Genomic DNA, 20,931 nt, shown 5'->3' on the forward strand with positions numbered 1-20,931 from the left:
TTATCATTAAAGAATCACTCCTACAAATAGCTTTTTTTTTTTTTACACCGTTTTGTAAATGCAATAGCATACCTGACACTGCAGCCTCGATGTGAGACTCATAGGATTGAATAAAGAGACCTACTTATGGTCCACACAGCAGACGCTGTAGGATTCAGTTAGTTAGAGCTGGGTCACATGGTCTGAAAAAAACGACTGAACGGAGACTGAAAATAGAAGATTAGCGCTCGCTAAGTATTCTTAACCACAGTGTCAGGTATGCAATCGCATTTACAAACAGGGGACTGTATGGCGTTATCTACAGGGGGGTCTGTATGGCGTTATCTACAGGGGGGTCTGTATGGCGTTATCTACAGGGGGGGCTGTATGGCGTTATCTACAGGGGGGTTCTGTATGGAGTTATCTACAGGGGGGTCTGTATGGCGTTATCTACAGGGGGGTCTGTATGGCGTTATCTACAGAGGGGGTCTGTATGGCGTTATCTACAGGGGGGTTCTGTATGGTGTTATCTACAGGGGGGTCCGTATGGTGTTATCTACAGGGGGTCTGTATGGCGTTATCTACAGGGGGGGACTCTGTATGGAGTTATCTACAGGGGGTCTGTATGGCGTTGTCTACAGGGGGGTCTGTATGGCGTTATCTACAGGGGGTGTCTGTATGGCGTTATCTACAGGGAGGTCTGTATGGCGTTATCTACAGGGGGGGGTCTGTGTGGTGTTATCTACAGGGGGCTGTATGGCGTTATCTACAGGGGGGCTGTATGGCGTTATCTACAGGGGGATTTGGGGCTGTAAGACGTTATCTACAGGGGGCTGCAAGGCGTTATCTACAGGGGGCTGTGTATGGTGCTATCTACAGGGGACTGTGTATGGTGCTATCTATAGGGGGCGCTGTGTGGTGGAATCTATAGGGAGGCACTATCTACAAGGGGGGTTGTGTGATACCCAGCGGAGGGGGGGGGCCCCAGTCAAAAGTTTGCTATGGGGCCCAGTCTTTCCTAGTTACGCCCCTGGTTAAAGGGTATTCCCAGAATCGACAATTGTTACCTATCTAGAGGATAGGTGATAATTGTCTGATCTCTGGGACCTCCTTTGATTGCAAGCACTAGGGTGTTCATCACTGCACCCGCACAGTGAGGAGCTTCAATTGAGCGGCAGTCGTGTACCCGCCACTCCTTTTATTGTGCTCCACACTGCGGTTTAGCAGTGAGGAGGAACAGGGTGTTCGGGGCCCCTGTTTTTGCAATTGCTGGGGGTCACAGCATTGGTATCCGAATGATCAGTTATCACTATAAATCTGACACGTATTTACTGGCGGATCTGCGGCAGATGTTACAGGTTTATCTTGGTATTCTGATGCAGATGTGCAGTATACCGCCGTTGGATTTGACACGGATTTCACCTTGGGACGGTGCCTTTAAGTGTTGACAGATTCTATTGAAATTATCCACTGACGATTATTGACTGTCTACAGGCAGGTACGGACACCCCCTTTTAACCGTGCAGGATCCCCGATCCTCTAGCCTAGGTCCCATGCACACGAACGTGCTTTTGCGGCCGCAATTCCCCCGAAAATCCACGGGAGAATTGCGGCCCCATTGATTCCTATGGGGCCATGCACACGACCGTGGTTTCCACGGTCCGTGCATGGTCCAGGAGCCCGGACCGCAGAAAGAACGGCCATGTCTTATTAGGCCTCATGCCCACTTCAGTTTTTTTCTTCAGGGTGCTATCCGTTTTGGTCACTCTTCGCACCCTGAACCCATTCATTTCAATGGGCCCATACACACTTCCGTTATTTTGACGGATGCGTTGTTCCTTTCCGTCAAAAGTAGAGCATGTCCTACTTTGGTCAGTGATTCGGTGACCGTGGGGCCCATAGAAGTCAATGGGTCCGTCAAAAAAACGGATGGCACACGGAAGGCTTCCGTGTGCTGTCCGTTTTTGACAGATCTGTTGCCCTAGCAACGGCAGGGCGTGCCAAAGTTCACAGACTGGGACATGTGACAAGTTCAAATAAAGTTCAATACCTTCCGTTTTCTTAAAGGAAACACAGAAGCGAAACGGAAGCACAACGTCCGTTTAAAACGGAAACACGGGACAGACACTGAGTACACACGGATCCCAAAACGGACACACGGATCAGTGAGAAACGGTCGAGAAAACGGTGATTGAAGTGTGCATGAGGCGTTATGGCCGTGTTCTGCGGTCCAGGCTCATAGCAAATAATGGCCACGGCCATGTGCACGGCCCGCGATTTGCGGGTGACACTCCGCCCCCAGCCGACCCGAAAATCACGGCTCTGCACATGACTACTGTCGTGTGCATGAGGCCTTATTCCACTGCAGCGTGAGTGTCCGTCACTGGCCTGGCCCGATTTCAGTGAACCTTTAGGGTCCTCCAGAGGTAAAACAACTATTTGCAGTGGTTCTTACTTCTGTCCCCTCTATTACCTTAAACTGCCCTACTAGAACATTTTGAAAGAGATTGTCTGATGTAGAGAACTCCTTTAAGAAATGTTTTACTAATTCATGATGGTAAGCAGGAAGAGAGCAAATGGAGGCATTTGGATTTATTAGCTTGGTTTCCATCATAAAGTGTCCTGTTCGGTGTGTGTACACATGATGAGTGCGTTTTCCCAGACATGCAGTTTTTCTTTACACGACGATTTATATTCCTGTCATATTATGGAGGCGCCCTGTATCTTCACCTTCCATCCACACGCACTACCCAGCCGTTACTAGCTGCGTCACTGCTCTACTCCACCAATCACATTGAAGTTCCCCTATCTTCGGTTAATACCATAGGTGGAGAAATGGGCGGGGCGTGTGAGGCCTAGAGGAGATCCAATGTAACCAGATACTGGCCCTGAGGTGTAGTCATAGCTCGGTGGGGACGGTGAAGCAAAGTACGGCTAGCTGCCGCGGAGCTCTGGCTTCCATCTATTCATTCTCCTTTGGGTGTGGAACCAGCTTGGGGGGGCCGCCATGCTGCCGGAGGATGGAAGCTGATCAAGATGTGTCGCTTAGAGAGCAGCTTTTCCACGAGTGGGTCCGAGAATGCATCGTGAGTTCGGGCTTCAAATGGTTAAACTGTATGGGAGGGCGTCTGTGTTAACCCATTCAGTTCCCGTTGCGTATTGCAGCAACTGACGTGACTGGAGAGGGGTATCACTAGGGTTCAATGACTTTATCTCCATAGAGGGGCAACAACCTGTGGCTGTCCAGCTAAGGAGCGACAGACATAGTGACAGTGCATGCTGGGACTTGTAGTTCTCCACTTTATTACCTTTCCTGTTCGGCTAATCTGGAGTTGTACGGCCAAAAGGCTGGAGCAGGAAGAGGACGTGTTTATTGTTGCCAGTGATGGGGCTGAGCAGTGTGTGAGGGGGGTCCTGGGGCCATACTATAAAAAATAGGTCAGGAACGAATCGGCCCATGTTTTTGATGTATAATAGTTTTATAATCTGCTGAACTTGATCATTCACCTAATCGGCTGTAATAATTGATCCAAATCTACAACCAGTAAGTTAATTATAACTGAATTATCTCTAAATGACTAAATACTTGACAGCGAAGATCACGGAAAATGTTTGTATGGACGCTTATTATTAGTAATCTAGTATGAACATTTGTTCAATAGCCAAAGATGGAGATATATTATTTTTTTTTATCAGACAAATGATCTTCCATTTCTACTCCACTTGGATGATCATCCTGGTGGTAGCAAAAATGGCAACAATAAGGGCTTGTCCACACACAACATAAAACTTCTGCAGCAATTCCGTGTAAAGTCAGAGACTTTCCGCTGCGGCACAAACGCACCATATCCTGCGGTTTTTACTTTAGAAAATGGTGCGTATTTTGCTGCGTTTTTCACAATGTTGGGAGATGGAGACCTCTCTGAAAAACGCAGCAATTCTGGCCACTTTCCGCAGCAGGAATTGACATTCTGTGGTCCGAAAAATACGCACCGCCGGCAATTTTCTGCTCTGAATTTTTACGCGGCGTGTGATCTGGTCCACTTTACAGCCTCTACTGTATTCTGCTGCGTTTTTTCCGGCCAGAAAAAACGCGGCAATTCCGCAGTGTGTGGACGAGCCCTAAATGTTCTCTATGAGACTGATGTCCAAACATATAATCTACACACAAGGTGCCTTGTTTACGTAGAAGTCTGCGCTGTACGTTCCTTTTCTATGTGCACGTCTTGCTTCTGACATCCTGTTGACTCCAGTGTCTGTTTACTTGCACTTGTTGCTGCCTCATTTACCAGCCTTGCCACGCTGCAGAGCCAGTTATTACGTGGGACACATTACTTTGACAGCTCGGTCCTCTTGTGTACGTAATCAGGCAGGAGACAGGGGAGGAAAGGCTGCAGGGCCGCACTGTAATATGCAGCGGAGAACAAGTAAAGAGAAGCCCAGGAACTTCTCATTGTACGGTGACGCTTCATAGTATGTCATGGTCGGAACAGTCGCTTGTACGTGTAGAGTTATTTTGAAAAAAGAAAAAAAAAAAAACTGCGTAGTCTCTGCTGATTACATTGGAAAAGAAGGATTTTCAAGTAGGTCAGATAACTGGAGGAGTCTAAAATTAATAACTTTTTTTTTAGATTTTTTTTTTTTTTACAACTCTGACGTTTTTAGGCCTTGGTCACACAGCAGTATTTGTATTTTTTTTGGTGTCCTTTTTGTGTATGTAAATGCTTGCTAACTGTACATACCCGTTAAGCTACATTCACACGAGCGTATCAGATTGACACCCGTGAATCTGGTCCGTTATGCATCAGTGTGCTTTGCGAGTGGTATGCGCTATTCACGCACTCACAAAGCACATTTTTTTTATTTTTATTGAATTGATGTGTAAATGTGACTTCAATGGGCGATGGGTGCGTGAAAAACACACCAATATAGGAAATGTAGTGAGTTTTACGCAACGGACAAAAGCTGCGTGAAAACTCCTGCATGTGTGAACGGCCCCATTGAGATCAATGGGTCCGTGTGCTGCACGTGATTTCCCCGCGCAGCGCACGGACGTTATTCACGTTCGTCTGAATGAGCCCTTAATCATTCACACAAGGTGGAAACATGTGCAGAGATTTCAGGGCATGCTGTAGATATTAACATCTGCAGCATGCCCTATAGGGTCCCCTTCACACGCTGCAGATTTTGTTGCTGAGAATCCGTTCCATTTATGTGAATGGGACTTGCAGGAATCCATGCGCCTGCTGCAGAAACAACATTCAGATGAATAGAACTGAATTTCAGTCGCGTCGATTTCTGCAACAAAGTGTGCGTGTGCATCTGACCTATGGCTCGGTTCCCACGTAGGGTGAACGCTGCAGGATGTCCGCAATGGAATTTCTGTGCGGAAGTTCCGCAGCATTTGAAGTAGCAGCAAAGTGGGTGAGATTTAGAAAATCTCATGCCCACGTTGCGGATAAAAAATGCAGCGTAAACGTTAATAAATTGAAATGAATTTATCTATTTCTGTTACTTATATAGCGCCGACATACTCCGCAGCGCTGTACAGGGATCCTCACTTACTGACCTCATTGGGGTTCACAATCTAAATTCCCTATCTGTATGTTTTTGGGGTGTAGGAGAAAACTGGACTGCCCGGAGAGAACATACAAACCCCATGCAGATGTTGTCCTTGTTGGATTTGAACCTAGGACCCCAGCGCTGCAAGGCAATAGTGCTAACCACTGAGCCACCACATTCTCCTCCGGCAGTCCGGCCTCCTGGGATGGTGTTTCATCCCATGTGACCACTGCAGCCAAACACCGGCTGCAGCGTGACATGGCCTGCAACGTCACCGTAGGAGGCCGGACTATGCGCAGAAAGGGGGAGGGGCTAAAAAGCTGCATTAAATCTGCACCTTGTGAACAAGGCCTATGTAGTGGATTTTCCCCTTAGCAAAGGGTAATATCTTCCGCAAAATCTGCCTGTAAGGCTCATGCATGTTTTTAATGAACCATAAATCCGGTCTTGCTGGAGACACCTAATCTGACGCTGGAGACACCAATGAGTATTTTGGCCTCTCCTGTGTATGTTTGTTGTAGGATTTGTTCTGACCTCACGGTATCTTATCTGTGAGTGCCGCAGGCAGGACGATTATACTTTCCCTGCATTTAGAAGGTGTCACCGAGCGCTGGGCAGCTGAGAATGTTCCACACAAGTCACTTGGCCTCATACCTTTTGGACAGGCTCATCCTCTTGCAGTGTCTGGTAGTAATGTGGTCTAGAACATAACATGATGGAAACCAGGTACTGTCTGCTGCACTGCGACTTACAATGGCTGGTTTATTAGGTAGACCTGGACCGCTCTTTAATGCCAATATCTAGTCGTCCAATCATATGGCAGCAAGTCAATGCTTAAAAACAAGCTGACATGGTCCAGCTGATCTTTGTCCCCATGCAAGATGACCCTGGTATCCTTAACCCCTTAAAGACCAGGCCAATTTTCATTTTTCATTTTAGTCTTTTCCTCCCCTCCTTCCAAAAGCCATAACTTTTCTATTTCTTCGTCGACCTAGCCGTATGAGGGCTTGTTTTGTGCAGGACAAGTTGTCGTTTTTCATGGCACCATTTATTGTACTGGGAATCTGGGAAAAAATTATTTGTGGGGTGAAATGGACAAAAAACAACGATTACACCATTTTTTGAGGGGCTTTGTTTTTACGGCATCTATCAGGCGGTAAAAGCGACATTTACCTTATTCTACAGGTTGATGAAATTACAGCGATACCAAATTTGTTTTTTTGTTATACCACTTTTAAAAAAATAAAACTATTTGCTTAAATAAAATGCTTTGTGTCGCCATATTCTGAGAGCCATAACGTTTTTATTTTTCCATCAATTTAGCGGTGTGAGGGCTTAAATTTTGAAGGGCGAGCTGTAGTTTTCACCGATACCATTTTGGGGTACATGCGACTTTTGAATCATTTTTTTTTTTGGAGAGCGAAGCTGACCAAAAAACAGCAATTTGCGTGTGTGTGTGTGTGTGTGTGTGTGTGTGTGTGTGTATATATATATATATATATATATATATATAATTTATTTTTATGTCGTTCACCCAGCGGGTTAAACAATGCTATATTGTGATAGTTCAGACTTTTTACGGATGTGGCGATACCAGTTATGTTAACTTTTATTTTTTTAACATTGCTTTAGGGAAAAAATGGGAAAAGGTTGTGTTTTTTTTTTTTTTTGTTTTTAAACTATTATTATAATTTTTTTTAAATTAGTCCCCCTAGAGGACTTCAAGCAGCGATCTAATGTATTGCAGTATATCATGATTCTGACAGTCGAGGCAGGGCTTGAAAGGTGTACAAAAATGGCACGGACCTGGGGTCCTTTGTTAGGCCCCCTGGCTGCCATAACAGCCACTGTAAACGGCCGATCTTGCCGCTGGGGGGGGGGGGCGCGATGGTGTGTTTGAGAGGGCGCCCCCCTGATTCTAACAATTGAAATGCCGCGGTCGCGATTGACCGCAGCGTTTAAGGTGTTTAACAGGCGGAATCAAAGTGATCTTTGATTCTGCCCGTTGCAGTGAGGTGTCGGCTGTGTAACACAGTCGTCACCCGCTGTGTATGGAGCGAGCTCAGCCCGTGAGCCCACTCCATACTTCCCCTTAACGGCTGCCACGTACCAGCATGTGACATGTCCTTGAGGGGTTAATTACGGATCCGTAATTTTGAAAAATCCGCAGACACATTAATTTCTATAGGGCACGAACACCTTTCCCTATAATTACGGATACATGTCTGAACCGTAAAATGATCCGCAAATTCTAGAACATGTCCTATTCTTGTTCGAAGTTGCGGCACAGTCTCGCCCATAGAAGTGTATGGGTGCGTACAAAATTGCGGAAGGCTACCGATGTGTAGCCGTCCATAATTGCGGAAGTGCTATGTGACGGCAGGGGATTCCACAAGAAAACTGATCTGTCATGTAACATCATGGGGCCTTATTGTTCAGACCCAACACCAGAACGTGGGGAAAAAACTATTATCTCAGTGGCTTTGACTATAGAATGATTGTTGGGGCCAGATGAGGATGTCTGGGTACCTCAGATACCGCCGGAATTTTCAAACCCAACAGACTCTATAGCTTACAGTATTGTACCAAAAACAGTGGGGGAAATATATTAAGACAGGTGTGTTCATCACCAGTCTTAAACTAATATACGTCGGCAGAAGATGCACATCTCTAAATATATTTGGCGCTTCTTTGGCTGTCCGTGCGACAGAAATGGACAGGTGTAGATTTGCACCAAACCTTACTTCAGTTTGTGGCATCAGTTGGAGGCCCTGTCCTTTCAGCTAAACCCCACCCCTTTTCATGGTGCTTTTTTTTTTTTTTTTTTTTAAAGTGACGAAGCTTAAAAAAAACACAAACTTAAAGGGTATGTTCACACGCAGTGGTTTCAGGCGTATTTCGGGCGGGGGGGGGGGGGGGGTTCGCACACTGTTTTTTTTTTTTTTTTTGACGTGACAAAAAACGGCCGAAAATGCCTCCCATTGAGTTCAATGGGAAGCGGAGGCGTTTTTTTTTTCCCGCGAGCTGTTTTTAAAAAGAGGGGACATGCACTATCTTCGGGCGTTTACGCCTCTGATCTCCCATTGACATCAATGGGAGGCAGAGAAAGCGTATTTCGCTGCGTTTTATGCCCGCGGCGCTCAATGCCTGTGGGCGAAAGTCGGCGTGCAGGCGGAGGAAAATCTGCCTCAATATTCCAAACAGAATTTTGAGGTAGATTTTCCTCCAACAAAAAACTCTGTGTGAACCCAGCCTATAAGAAGCTTAATTTTCAGCTTCAAAAACGCCTGAAAATCAGAGGCTGTTTTCTCATTTTCAGACGTTTTTTATTAAACGTGTGAACATACTCTTAAGCAACTATGAAGTGTGCAACTTTTTTACACCTGAAAACTGGTGAAAACCAGTTGATATATATCTCCCAGTGAGTGCAAGTTGCAAACTCCTGACAAGAATAGAAAACTGAGCTACAGGTATGACCGACTAAGGCCCCCATCTACATGTCCATGCCTGTATTCACAGCCCGCGAGTACGGGCACGGCTGCGGACCTCCACTTGCGTTTTTGGCCCCTGCTGCTATACAAAGTATGGGCGCATATCCCTTAAAAAGCAAAAGAACGGGCATGTTCCATAATTTTCGGAATATTTCTATGACCCGGACACCGTAAATATAAGGGAAGGTGTCTGTGGTCAATAAAGTGAAGGGGTCCGTACGGTTTTTACGGTTGTGTGCATAGGGCCATGGACAGCTGATAAGTGAAAAAAAATGTTGGCTGTTCTGAATCCATATTTATGCTTGGTAGCAGAATTGCAGAATTTGGTGTCCATGGTTCAGCACATAGTAGGCCACATTAGGTCCCTTTTTACCAACAGAGCATCATTTAAATACCTCCGATTACCTCAAGTTTGCTCCATGAAGGCCTTGCAATTTAGGATTCATTCACATCTGCGTCGGGACTCCGTTCATGGGTTCCGTCTGAGTTTTGAATGAACGGTAACCAGCATCACCATTGATTTCAATGGTGGCGGATCCGTTGCAAATGGTTTCCGTTTGTCACCGTTGTGTAAGGGTTCCTTTGTTTTGACAGAATAGCGTAGTCGACTTCGGTATAATGTTGTCCTATATATAGATGTAAGTGAAGTTGCACAAGGGACTGTATCCTTACGTTATACACATTGGCCTTGATATCTCTGTAAAAGCAGTATACTTTATTAGATTGACCTTTTACCCACTAGTATCAGCTCATTATAATCTGTTTGGCGATTTGTGTGTAATGATTTAGAAAACAACTGGTCATGGTGCTCTGTCCACCCAACCTTTGAAACGTGTTTATTTTGTGATAAGGGTATTATGGTTCTCTATCCTGGGCCTATTTTGTATAGCACTTCAAATAAATCCAGCCTTCAGTTTATACGTTTTTCTTTCCGCTGAGTATTTTATTTTTTTCAGATGGCTTAATATTTTGCTAGGACTGAAAGAGCAAATATTATTTGCATCCTTACATTGTTTAATTATTGCAGTCGCTGATCAGATTGATTTATTGTAGGGTCTGAGATTTCCATTTACAATAATGGCTATATGTAATTAATTGTACTCATTTGTATGTAAGCACTTCTGGTCACTGAGGTATTTGCCCACACTTGGAGGGTCCTCTGACCAGACGGCACCATGGGGCAATAAATCTGTCGGCAGTTTTAGGTCATATCACAAAAAGAATAAACTTAGCAGTAAATCTATAGAGCTGAACGTCATTAGGGTCACCTAGTGTGTACTGTGCTTAGCGCTACGGACATTTCTCTGTGGTATAAATTCAACTAGGATGCCAGAAACATTCCTCAGATATTCTAGTCTCTGTTGACATATCGGCATCATGTAGTTGCTTCAGATTTGTTGTCTGCACGTTCATGCTGCACTTCTGTTCTACCACATCCTTCACTTCTGGATTACGTTATGAACTTATTGTCGCATTCATTATACCTGCTTGAGCCATTAGAATATGAGTAGACTGTGGCATCTAAATGAGGATTAGTTATTACTAATGTGTACAAAAATAGTCTAAACCCTTAGGCCTCGTGCACACGACCGTAGCCATGTGCACGGCCGTCATTTTCGGGTCGCCCGCAAGCTGTCCGAAAATCGCGGGCCGGGCACATGGCCGCGGCCATTATTTGCTATGAGCCTGGACTGTGTTCTGCGGTCCGGGCTCATAAAAATTATGACCGCGGCCTTGTGCACAGCCCGCGATTTGCGGGCGGCTCGCAGCTGTCGCTCCATGGCAGGCCGACCCGGAAATCACGGCCGTGCACGTAGCTACGGTCATGTGCATGAGGCCTTCATGTCAATTTACACGGGCCAATAGTCGGAACGTTCGTTCGGCTGATTATTGGCCCATGTAAACAGGGCACTGATCAGCCTTCAAATGAGCAAATGCTCGTTTGTCAGCTGATCACCTCTTTTATGCAGGATTTATAATAATCGTTGTCGGCAGCTCACCTCCCAGTGTAACGATAGTTTGTCCTCATACAGTATAGCATCGGCCCGTGTAAAAGGGCCTGTTAACAAGTGCCAGTCGGCTTACTTATACTGTTGATCGGTGCTCGTTATTGGCCAAAATCTGCCCATGTAAACCCACAAGGCTAAAATGTCTGATCCTACTATTCAAGGTCTGGCAGGGTAGTATTGGCACATGGCAGATTTTGGGTCAGTTCACATTGAGTTTTTTTGGAGCTGACTTTGACAGGGAAACTGCGTCGCAGTCCGTGCCGAAAAGCGGCCGAATTTGCCCCTTGTTTATGTTAACGGGAGGCAGGCGTTTTGGGTTTTTTGTTTTTTTTTTCCAGCACTTGGCTGGGAAAAAACCCGGCATTTTCTTGCCGTAGTTTCCACCTCTGACCTCCCACTGAAAACAACTGGAGGCAAAAAAACATACGACGCTTGTTTCTGCGTGTTTTTCACTACGTTTTTTGCCTGTGGCCCTTGCATTAGATTTAACCCCTTAAGGACACAGCCAATCTGATTCAAATCTGACATGTCACTTTATGTGGTAATAACTTTGGAATGCTTTTATGTATCCAAGCGATTCTGAGATTTTCTCGTGACATATTGTACTTTATATTAGTGGTAAAATGTGGTCGATATTTCAGTGTTTATTTGTGAAAAACACCAAAATTCTGAGCGTTTGCAAAAATGTGCATTTTTCTAAATTCAAATGTGTTTGCTTGTAAGGCCTATAGTAATACCACACAAAATAGTTAATAGTTAACAATTCCCATATGTGTACTTTTATGTTGGCATCGTTTTTTTAAAAGTCCTTTTTATTTTTCTCGAAGTTACAAGGCTTAAAACTTTAGCAGCAATTTCTCACATTTTCAAGAAAATTTCAAAAGCCTATTTTTTTTCAGAGAGCAGTTCAGTTCTGAAGTGGATTTGAGGGCCTTATATATTAGAGTCCCAAATCACCACATTTTAAAAACTACACCCCTTAAAGTATTCAAAACAGCATTTAGAAAGTTTATTAACCCCTTAGGCGTTTCACAGGAATTAAAACAAAGTAGAGGTGAAATTTACAATTTTATTTTTCAAAATTTATTTGTAATACATTTTTTACTGTAACTCAGAAGGTTTTACCAGAGAAACGCAACCCAATATTTATTGCCTGGATTCTGCAGTTTTTAGAAATATATTCCACATGTGGCCCTAGTGTCCTAATGAACTAAAACACGGGCCTCAGAAGCAAAGAAGCACCTAGTGGATTTTGGGGCCACCTTTTTTCTTTTTTTTAGAATCTATTTTAGGCACCAGGTTTGAAGAGGTCTTGTAGTGCCAAAACAGGGGAAACACCCCAAAAGTGACCCCATTTTGTAAACTACACCCCTCAAGGAATATTTCTAGGGGTATAGTTAGCATTTGGACCCCACAGGTTTTTTGCAGAATTTATTGGAATTAGGCCGTGAAATTGAAAATCAAAATTTTTTTTTCCTAATAAAATGTAGTTTTAGCTCAAATTTTTTTTAATTTTCACAATCGATAAAGGAGAAAAAGCAGCCCAACATTTGTAAAGCAATACTCCATATGTGGTAATAAACTGCTGTTTTGGACACACGGCAGGGCTTAGAAAGGAAGGAGCACCATTTGACTTTTGGAGTTCAAGTTTTGCTGTAATGGTTTGCCATTATGTCATATTTGCAAAGCCCTTGAGGTGTCGAAACAGTGCAAACCCCGCAAAAGTGACCTCAATTGGGGTAACTGCACCCCTCAAGGAATTTATCTTGCATTATAGTGAGCATTTTGACCCCAGTTTTTTTTTTTTTTTGCTGAATTTATTGGAATTAGGCAGTGAAAATGAAAATCTAAAACATTTTTCCCACTAAAATATTGAATGATTTTCATTTTTACAAGGAAGAAAGGAGAAAAAGCACCCCAACAATTGTAAAGCAATTTCTCCAGAGTACATCATTACCCCATATGTGGTAATGAATTGCTGTTTGGACACACCACAGGGCTCAGAAAGGCAGGAGTGCTACTTGGCATGCAGATTTTGCTTGGTTGGTTTTTAGGCACCATGTCGCATTTGCAGAGCCCCTGAGGTACCAGTATAGTATAAACACATGAGATGTGACTCCATTTTGGAAACTACACCTCTCAGGGCATTCATATAGGGGTGTAGTGAGCATTTTGATCCCACAGGTGTTTCATAGACTTTATTAGAATTAGACCGTGTAGATTAAAAAATTTATTTTTTAAAAACATATGTAGTTTTTGCTCCCAATTTTATTTATTTTTTTCACAAGGTGTAATAGGAGAAAAAAAACACCACACAATTTGTTACCCAATTTCTCCCGAGTACGGCAATAACCCATGTGTGGTCCTAAACTGCTGTTTGGGCACATGGAAGGAGCGCCAGAGCCGGCCATAGGATAAATGGCGCCCCGTTCTAAATAATCTTTCGCAGCCCCACCCCCATCATAAAATAAACTGCCCCATAAAAAAAGTATAATGCCCTATATAGTTCCCCCCCACACACAGTGTAACGCCCCTTTAGTGCCCCCATACAGTATAATAATAATATTTAATTCTCTTATATATTATAACCCCTTAAAGGACACAGTATTTTGTCCGCTAATTGTGCCCCCTAAGTGCCATACACAGTATTTTGCCCCTGTAGTACCCCTACACCGTATAATGTCCGCTTAGTGGACCCCCTACACAGTATAATGCCCCCCTCCCCTGGCTGCCACACACCGCACCCACATTATGGATCGTGCCTCCCTGTAGTGCAATAATCCCACACCTCACCCTTGTAGACAGTGTCCCCAAACAAACAAAAAATTATACTCACCTATGCCCTGTTCCCACGACGAACTGAGCTGCTCCACGACAGGATCCTTGCCTAGGCCGGCGTGATCCTGTAGCCTAGTACAGAGTTTCCCAACTTTTTCGGACTCGAGGCACCACTGGAAAAAGAAAATTTCCTCAGGGCACTCCAACAAAAATTTGTTAGAACGACAGAAAATAGCTAAAAATGAGCCCTTAGGGTATGTTGACACAGCGTTTTTTGTTTTCTTTTGTAAGGCAAAAAAAAAAAAACTGTCTCAAAATTCCTTCAGAAATTTTGAAGCCGATTTTGAATTGACAGTGTTTGACCTTTTTTTTTCCTTTTGCGTTTTTTTTTTTTTTTTTAGCCGTTGAAGCTAATGCAAAAAAGCACCAAAAGTGCGCCTCAGGTATTTTCTGCCTCCTATTAATTTAAATTGGAGCTCAGAGGTGGAAACCACTTGTAGACCATCAGCCCCCACTCTCACTAAAATGACCATCAGCCTGCCACTCAGATTCCCCCTGTAGGTGGTGCCACACAGCCCCCCTGTAGGTGGTGCCACACAGCCCCCCTGTAGGTGGTGCCACACAGCCCCCCTGTAGGTGGTGCCACTGCAACTCCCTGAATGAGCGGAATCCCCCTGTGGCCAGGGATTCTGCTCCTGTATGGAGCGCCTGATGTCTCTTTCCATATATGTACAGTGACATTAGGGGCAACTCTTGAAGCGGAATACCCGTCCACAGCGTTGCCGACTCTGTGACCGGGGATTCCGCTCCAGGAGAAGCCCTTGTCGTCTGTGTCCATATATGAACCGTGACGTCAAGGGCTTCTCCTGGAGTGGAATCGACGGTCACAGAGTTGGCAACGCTGTGGACTGGGATTCCGCTTCAGGAGTTACCCCTGATGTCACTGTCCATATATGGACAGTGAGGAAAAGCGAGAAAATACCACGGCGCCACATGGTGCAGATCACAATTGAAAATGAGGGGACCAACAATGGTGAAACTGTTGGTCGCCTTAAAGAGTTGTGCAAGTAGTAGGCAGAGAACTGCACATTTGAGGAGAAAAATTGAGGACCAACGTACAGCGCTGCTAACATCAAATTGGAGTCCAGACAGAAAGGTGATAAATGGGATTTATTGGGTTTAAAAATAACATCAGCAATTTGGCTACGCGTTTCAACGCTGGACTAGCGTCTTCACTTGGCCTGATGAAGACACTAGTCCAGCGTTGAAATGCGTAGCCTATCTAATTGCCTATTTATTTTCAAACACAATAAATACTGTGACCACTTAGCTCACAGGATCGCCATCTCCCGGGTGAGATGGTTGGCACACATAGAAAGTTCACTCCAACTCATGGAATAAAAGTTTAAACAAGCCGCAGCTAGCTTTGTCTTCACCACAGCAAGCAGTGTTACAAGAAAAAACATACAAAATAAACCCTAGGCCGTCCAGCCTCTAACACATTTAGTGTCCCTCACTACGAGACACTGAGCCTTGTGCCCAGCAACTCAAAACATAGGCAGTTTGTACCTTGCACGTTGGTGACTCTCACAGGCTAGCATGCCTGTCTTCCCCAGACTGAGAGCCCTGTGTGAACAGCACACACCTCAATTAAAGAGCCACCTCAGGTGAAGCCTACCTAGGCTCATCAGACAGCCTAAGACATGGACAGTCTGTATGGAGTGGAAACCTGCCCTTCTCTTTCACCCTCCAGCAAACCAGGCCCTATTCCGGGCTTTACACCCAAGCAACAGCAGAGAAAAAAACCCTCTCTGCTGTACATGCTCCCTGGTTGCTTAAAAACCTGACCGTTTCTGCACTGTCCAGTAGCTGCACTACTACAGTCCCATTTATCACCTTTCTGTCTGTACTCCAATTTGATGTTAGCAGCGCTGTATGTTGGTCCTCCATTTTTCTCCTCAAATATCTATATATGGACAGACACGTCAAGCGCTCCGTCCAGAAGTGGAATCCCCGGCCCCGCAGGGATTCCGCTCCTTCAGGGAGCTACAGTGGCGCAAGTAGATAGGTATCTCCCAGGTCTGCCATCTGCTCTGCTATAGTGGAGTCGCTACCGCTGTAGCAGCCGCAGCTGTCATGCCTGGTATCACCGCTAGCAGACGCTATTGCTGCTACAGCAGTAGTGACGCCATTGAGTGAAGAATTCGCCCGCGTGGGAAGGCGGCTGCGGATTTGCCGGGCCCTACTGAAAAGGCAGGGGAAGGGAACCAGCGCAGCACCCCCTTCCACCTGCTGGAGTGATGCGCCCTGTGCAATGGCACAGGTCGCACAGCCCTAAGGCTGGCCCTGAGGAGCGCCATTTGGCTTTTAGAGCGTATTGTGACATTTTAGTGCACAATATGTTGTGCCTAGTTCGTGCCACTGAAGACAAATACCTCAAACTGTTAAGCAGGTTCTCCTTGATATGGTGATGCCAAATATGTGGACGTAAGCTGCTGTTTGGGCACGCTGTAGGGTTCAGAAGGGAGGGAGCGACATCTGGTTTTTGGAGCGCAGATTTTGCTTGGTAGTTCGGTTTAGGGTTGTTCTGGTATTTCAGTTAATAATGTGGGGGTATTTTTTATTTTTTTTAAATGTTTTAGTGTAATAAACAGAAATATAATATAAACGAGAGAAAAAAAACTATAATAAACAAATATAGTACATGTGTGTGCGAGCAATATAATAGTGCTTTCATAAAAAACAATGTGGGGGCATATTTAATCTGTTCGAAGTACATCAGGGCTTAATAAGAGGGTATAATAATGCGGTATCTAAAGATGTGCGGCCAGCGTCGCACTGCTAAATGGTGCCCGATCTTATCCGCTTTTGAGAAACTCTGAACATTTTGCGTTGCTATATTCTGAGAGCCAGAACTTTTTATTTTTTCTGCGCTGGAGCCTTATTTGTTGCGGGACAATCTGTAGTTTTCATTGGTACCGTTTTGGGGTACATGTGATTTTAATTTTTTTTGGCAAGCAATGTGACCAAAAACCAGCAATTTTGACAATGTTTTTTTTATTCTTTTATTTTTTACGGCATTTACTGTGCGCTACAAATGACAAATTTACTTTATTCTGCGGGTTAATACGATTACAACGATACCATATGTACATAGCTTTTTTTGTGTTTTGCATAAAATCACTTTTTTGTTTTAAATATATTTTTTGCGTCGCCATATTCTGAGAGCTGTAACGTTTTTATTTTTCTGTAAAAAAAAAAAGCTGTGAGGTCTTGTTTTTATTGGGACGTGCTGTAGTTTTTAGTGGTATTATTTTGGGGTACATGAGACTTTTAGGTCACGTTTTTTTAAATTCTGTTTTTGGGAGTGGTAGGGACCAAACAAAGTGATTCTGGAATTGTTTTATTTTTTCAGTGTCTGCCGTGCGGGTAAAATAGCATGATTTTTTTATAGTTCGGGTTGTTACGGACGTGGTGATACCAAATGTGTACAGTTTTTTTTTTTTTGTTTTTTTTTAAATTGTTTTTGCGGTTTTTTCCTATAAAGTCTTCTTATGGGGAAACAAAAAATATCTTTGAAATGTTTATTTTTTTACAACTTTTTCAAGTTAATTTTTTTTTTCGTCCCACTATGGGACATGAATCCCTGATCGCTATTCTAATACACTGCACTACCTACATAGTGCAGTGTATTAGAGCTGTCCGCCATTCACTGACAGCAAGCCTATTGGGTTTCGCCTACCGACGGGGCCTAATAGGCTTCTGTACTAGGAGGCCATTGTTAGGCCTCCGGTTGACATAGCAACCATCGGGTGCGATCTAACCACCTAGATGCAGCGATCGCTTTTGATCGCTGCATCTAAGGGGTTAATCGGACGGATCGGAGCCTAGCTCCGGTCCTGGCCATTACAGCAGGATGTCAGCTGTGACAAACCGCTGACACCCATGGCTAATGGCGCAGGCTTAGCTTCTGAGCCTGCGCCATTTTCTTGGTCCCGATAGCGAGCCTTTAGGGCCCCACATCTGGGCGGTGCCTAAAAGGCTTTCGTACTTGGCAGTCCGGAGGCCATTGTTAGACCTCCTGCAAACATCGGCATACCCGAGGCTACGTCTCAGGAGTGCCGACAGGATAGAAACCATCTAGATCGTAGCTCTGTCCTGGCCATTACAGCGGGGTGTCTGCTGTAATATACATCCGACACCTGGTGGTGATGGCGCTGGCTCAGCTTCAGAGCCATCACCATCACTTAGTTAGGTGGGGATGCGGTAACACGCCAGTGCCCATCACACAAGTGTATGTGATTTTGCGGGAAGGGGTTAATGGCCGCAGGCAAAAAAGTGGAATACAAAGCGTTAAAAGAACACTGGCAGTTCAAAATGATTTTCAGGCTGGTTTTTTTTCTGCCTACTGAAACTCTGTGTGAACAGGGCCTAGGTGTCATGGTTGTGGTATCTTTGTTTCAGTCTTCTGTCTAGACCAGGGGTCTCAAACTCGGCCGGGTAAGTGGGCCGCATATAGAAAAAATGGGAAGTTGACGGGCCGCATTACTTTCAAATTTGATACAATACAAAATTATTGTTAATCAATTAGTTATTTGAACTACTATAACACTATATTACTAGAATAATAATAATACTACATTACTATATTAATAGCGCTAGGTTTAAAATTTGAGATATTTCTCCACGTGCTTATTTCAACAATCCAGCTTTCCAGTTTAAGTGTCGCTAAATGCAGTCCGGCGGCTCAGTTAGCACACATGTCAAGATTGGGCAGCCCCTTTTTAGATAGTGCCACAGTGCCCTCTGTGGATGCTGCCGCAGTGCCCTCTGTGGATGCTGCCGCAGTGCCCTCTGTGGATGCTGCCGCAGTGCCCTCTGTGGATAAGGCCACACACCCCTAGATAATGCCAGTGTCCTCTTCAGATACTGTCACACACCCACTTGTAGATAACGCCACAGTGCCCTCTGTAGAGGCTGCCCCAGTGCCCTCTGTAGAGGCTGCCCCAGTGCCCTCTGTAGAGGCTGCCCCAGTGCCCTCTGTAGAGGCTGCCCCAGTGCCCTCTGTAGAGGCTGCCCCAGTGCCCTCTGTAGAGGCTGCCCCAGTGCCCTCTGTAGAGGCTGCCCCAGTGCCCTCTGTAGAGGCTGCCCCAGTGCCCTCTGTAGAGGCTGCCCCAGTGCCCTCTGTAGAGGCTGCCCCAGTGCCCTCTGTAGAGGCTGCCCCAGTGCCCTCTGTAGAGGCTGCCCCAGTGCCCTCTGTAGAGGCTGCCCCAGTGCCCTCTGTAGAGGCTGCCCCAGTGCCCTCTGTAGAGGCTGCCCCAGTGCCCTCTGTAGAGGCTGCCCCAGTGATGTGAGGGGCTTGCCCAGAGCTGGAGTCCCAGACAGAGTGCTAGTAGGCTCTTCCTGGGACTCCAGCTGTGCTCCTGACATCACTGGGACTCCTGCTCTGGGGAAGCCCCTGACATCATTGTCGATGTATGGACAGCGATGTCAGAGGCTTCCCCAGAGTCCAGGAGCAGAGCCGACAATAGCGCTCTGCCCGGGACTCCGCTCTGGGGAAGCCCCAGACATCGCTGTTCATATGTGGACAGCGATGTCAGGGAATTCCACAGAGTCCAGGAGCAGAGCCGACACCAGCGCTCTGCTCCGCTCTGGGCAAGACCCTGACACACTGTCCATATATGGGCAGCGATGTCAGGGAATTCCACAGAGTCCCGGAGCAGAGCCGACACCAGCGCTCTGCTCGGGACTCCGGCTCTGGGGAAGCCCCAGACATCGCTGTTCATATGTGGACAGCGATGTCAGGGAATTCCACAGAGTCCAGGAGCAGAGCCGACACCAGCGCTCTGCTCCGCTCTGGGCAAGACCCTGACACACTGTGGAATTCCCTGACATCGCTGCCCATATATGGACAGTGTGTCAGGGTCTTGCCCAGAGCGGAGCAGAGCGCTGGTGTCGGCTCTGCTCCTGGACTCTGTGGAATTCCCTGACATCGCTGCCCATATATGGACAGAGTCCCGGAGCAGAGCCGACACCAGCGCTCTGCTCGGGACTCCGGCTCTGGGGAAGCCCCAGACATCGCTGTTCATATGTGGACAGCGATGTCAGGGAATTCCAGAGTCTCGGAGCAGAGCCGATACTAGCGGCTCTGTGCCCCGCGGGCCACAGATGACAGCCCCAGGGGCCGCATGCGGCCCGCGGGCCGGGTGCTTGAGACCCCTGGTCTAGACTGATGGTTCTGATATTGACTTATTTATCCAGTGTGAAAATATCAGAACCTAATATAATGTTGCTTTGTATGCTTAGAAATTGAGGTAAAGTTGTGTGTGTGATTTTGACCTCAATGAGTGACCCCATCTCAACTACTGCTGCGAATACCAATGTCCTGAGTGTTTACGAGACGTCTCAGAACGTTTCTGATATGTGGTCTCCTTTTATGAGACAGATGCTTGTAGGAGTGCTTTCCACTGCAGATAAGGTTTACAGGCCCATACACGTGGCAGTATTAGAGATCCGTGTTGTACATATTGAGGCGCACATACGGAAGTTTTGTTTTTCTCGTGCGTTATGTATGAATTTGTGAGAGGAAAAAACATTGCATGAGAAAAATCTAGGACCATCTAGGGCAGAATATAGCACCGTACGGAAGGAAACAGGCGTGGGGATTTCGTGTGCATGTAACGCTAGTTTTCACCAGCTTTGGTTTCTGTCTTGTTGTTCAGGCTTCTTAGGTTGTTTCTTTCACTGATGAAGTAATCGGCATTCGTTCAGACATGAAGATCTTATTCCTGGGGGGATAATGCATGCTGAATAGTCAAATTCTCGACATACCTATTACATCACACTGTATTTCCTTTCCACATTTCACATTTGTGCCGTCTTATTAATGTCTCATTCCTGACTCTTCGATGTCTTATCTATAGAATTTATAAGACACTATAATTTATGAGACCCACATCTTATTTTAGAAGGAGAGATCTCATCTGTAGTAATCACTAGTACAAAGGGAATACCTTTGGCGTATGCCGGTAGAATACATTTCTCATTCTAAATATTTCGCTATGAGTGTGTTTATATATATATTTTCTTATAAATGTATGGCGAAGTGTGGT

At 45.4% G+C, this 20,931-nt stretch overlaps 1 protein-coding gene across 4 annotated transcripts in view; it reads left to right on the forward strand.

Moving 5' to 3' along the window:
* The first annotated feature begins 2,079 nt into the window (after window positions 1–2,079).
* The window catches only part of LMBR1L (limb development membrane protein 1 like), a 79,643-nt gene continuing 60,791 nt past the window's right edge, over window positions 2,080–20,931 (forward strand). Inside the window, exon 1 of one of the 4 annotated variants that reach the window (XM_075852183.1) lies at window positions 2,080–2,166. Coding sequence is in view for 2 of the 4 variants with exons in the window: in XM_075852181.1 (XP_075708296.1) it covers window positions 3,000–3,065 (66 nt within the window). In the remaining 2 variants the exon portion in view is untranslated. Of the gene's footprint in view, window positions 2,167–2,743; window positions 3,066–3,291; window positions 3,524–20,931 lie in introns of those variants that run through there. The other 3 variants (XM_075852181.1, XM_075852182.1, XM_075852185.1) reach the window with 3 other exon arrangements.

This window comes from Rhinoderma darwinii, chromosome 2 (genome assembly GCF_050947455.1).
Source record: "Rhinoderma darwinii isolate aRhiDar2 chromosome 2, aRhiDar2.hap1, whole genome shotgun sequence".
In the NCBI taxonomy this organism is placed as follows: Eukaryota; Metazoa; Chordata; class Amphibia; order Anura; family Rhinodermatidae; genus Rhinoderma; species Rhinoderma darwinii.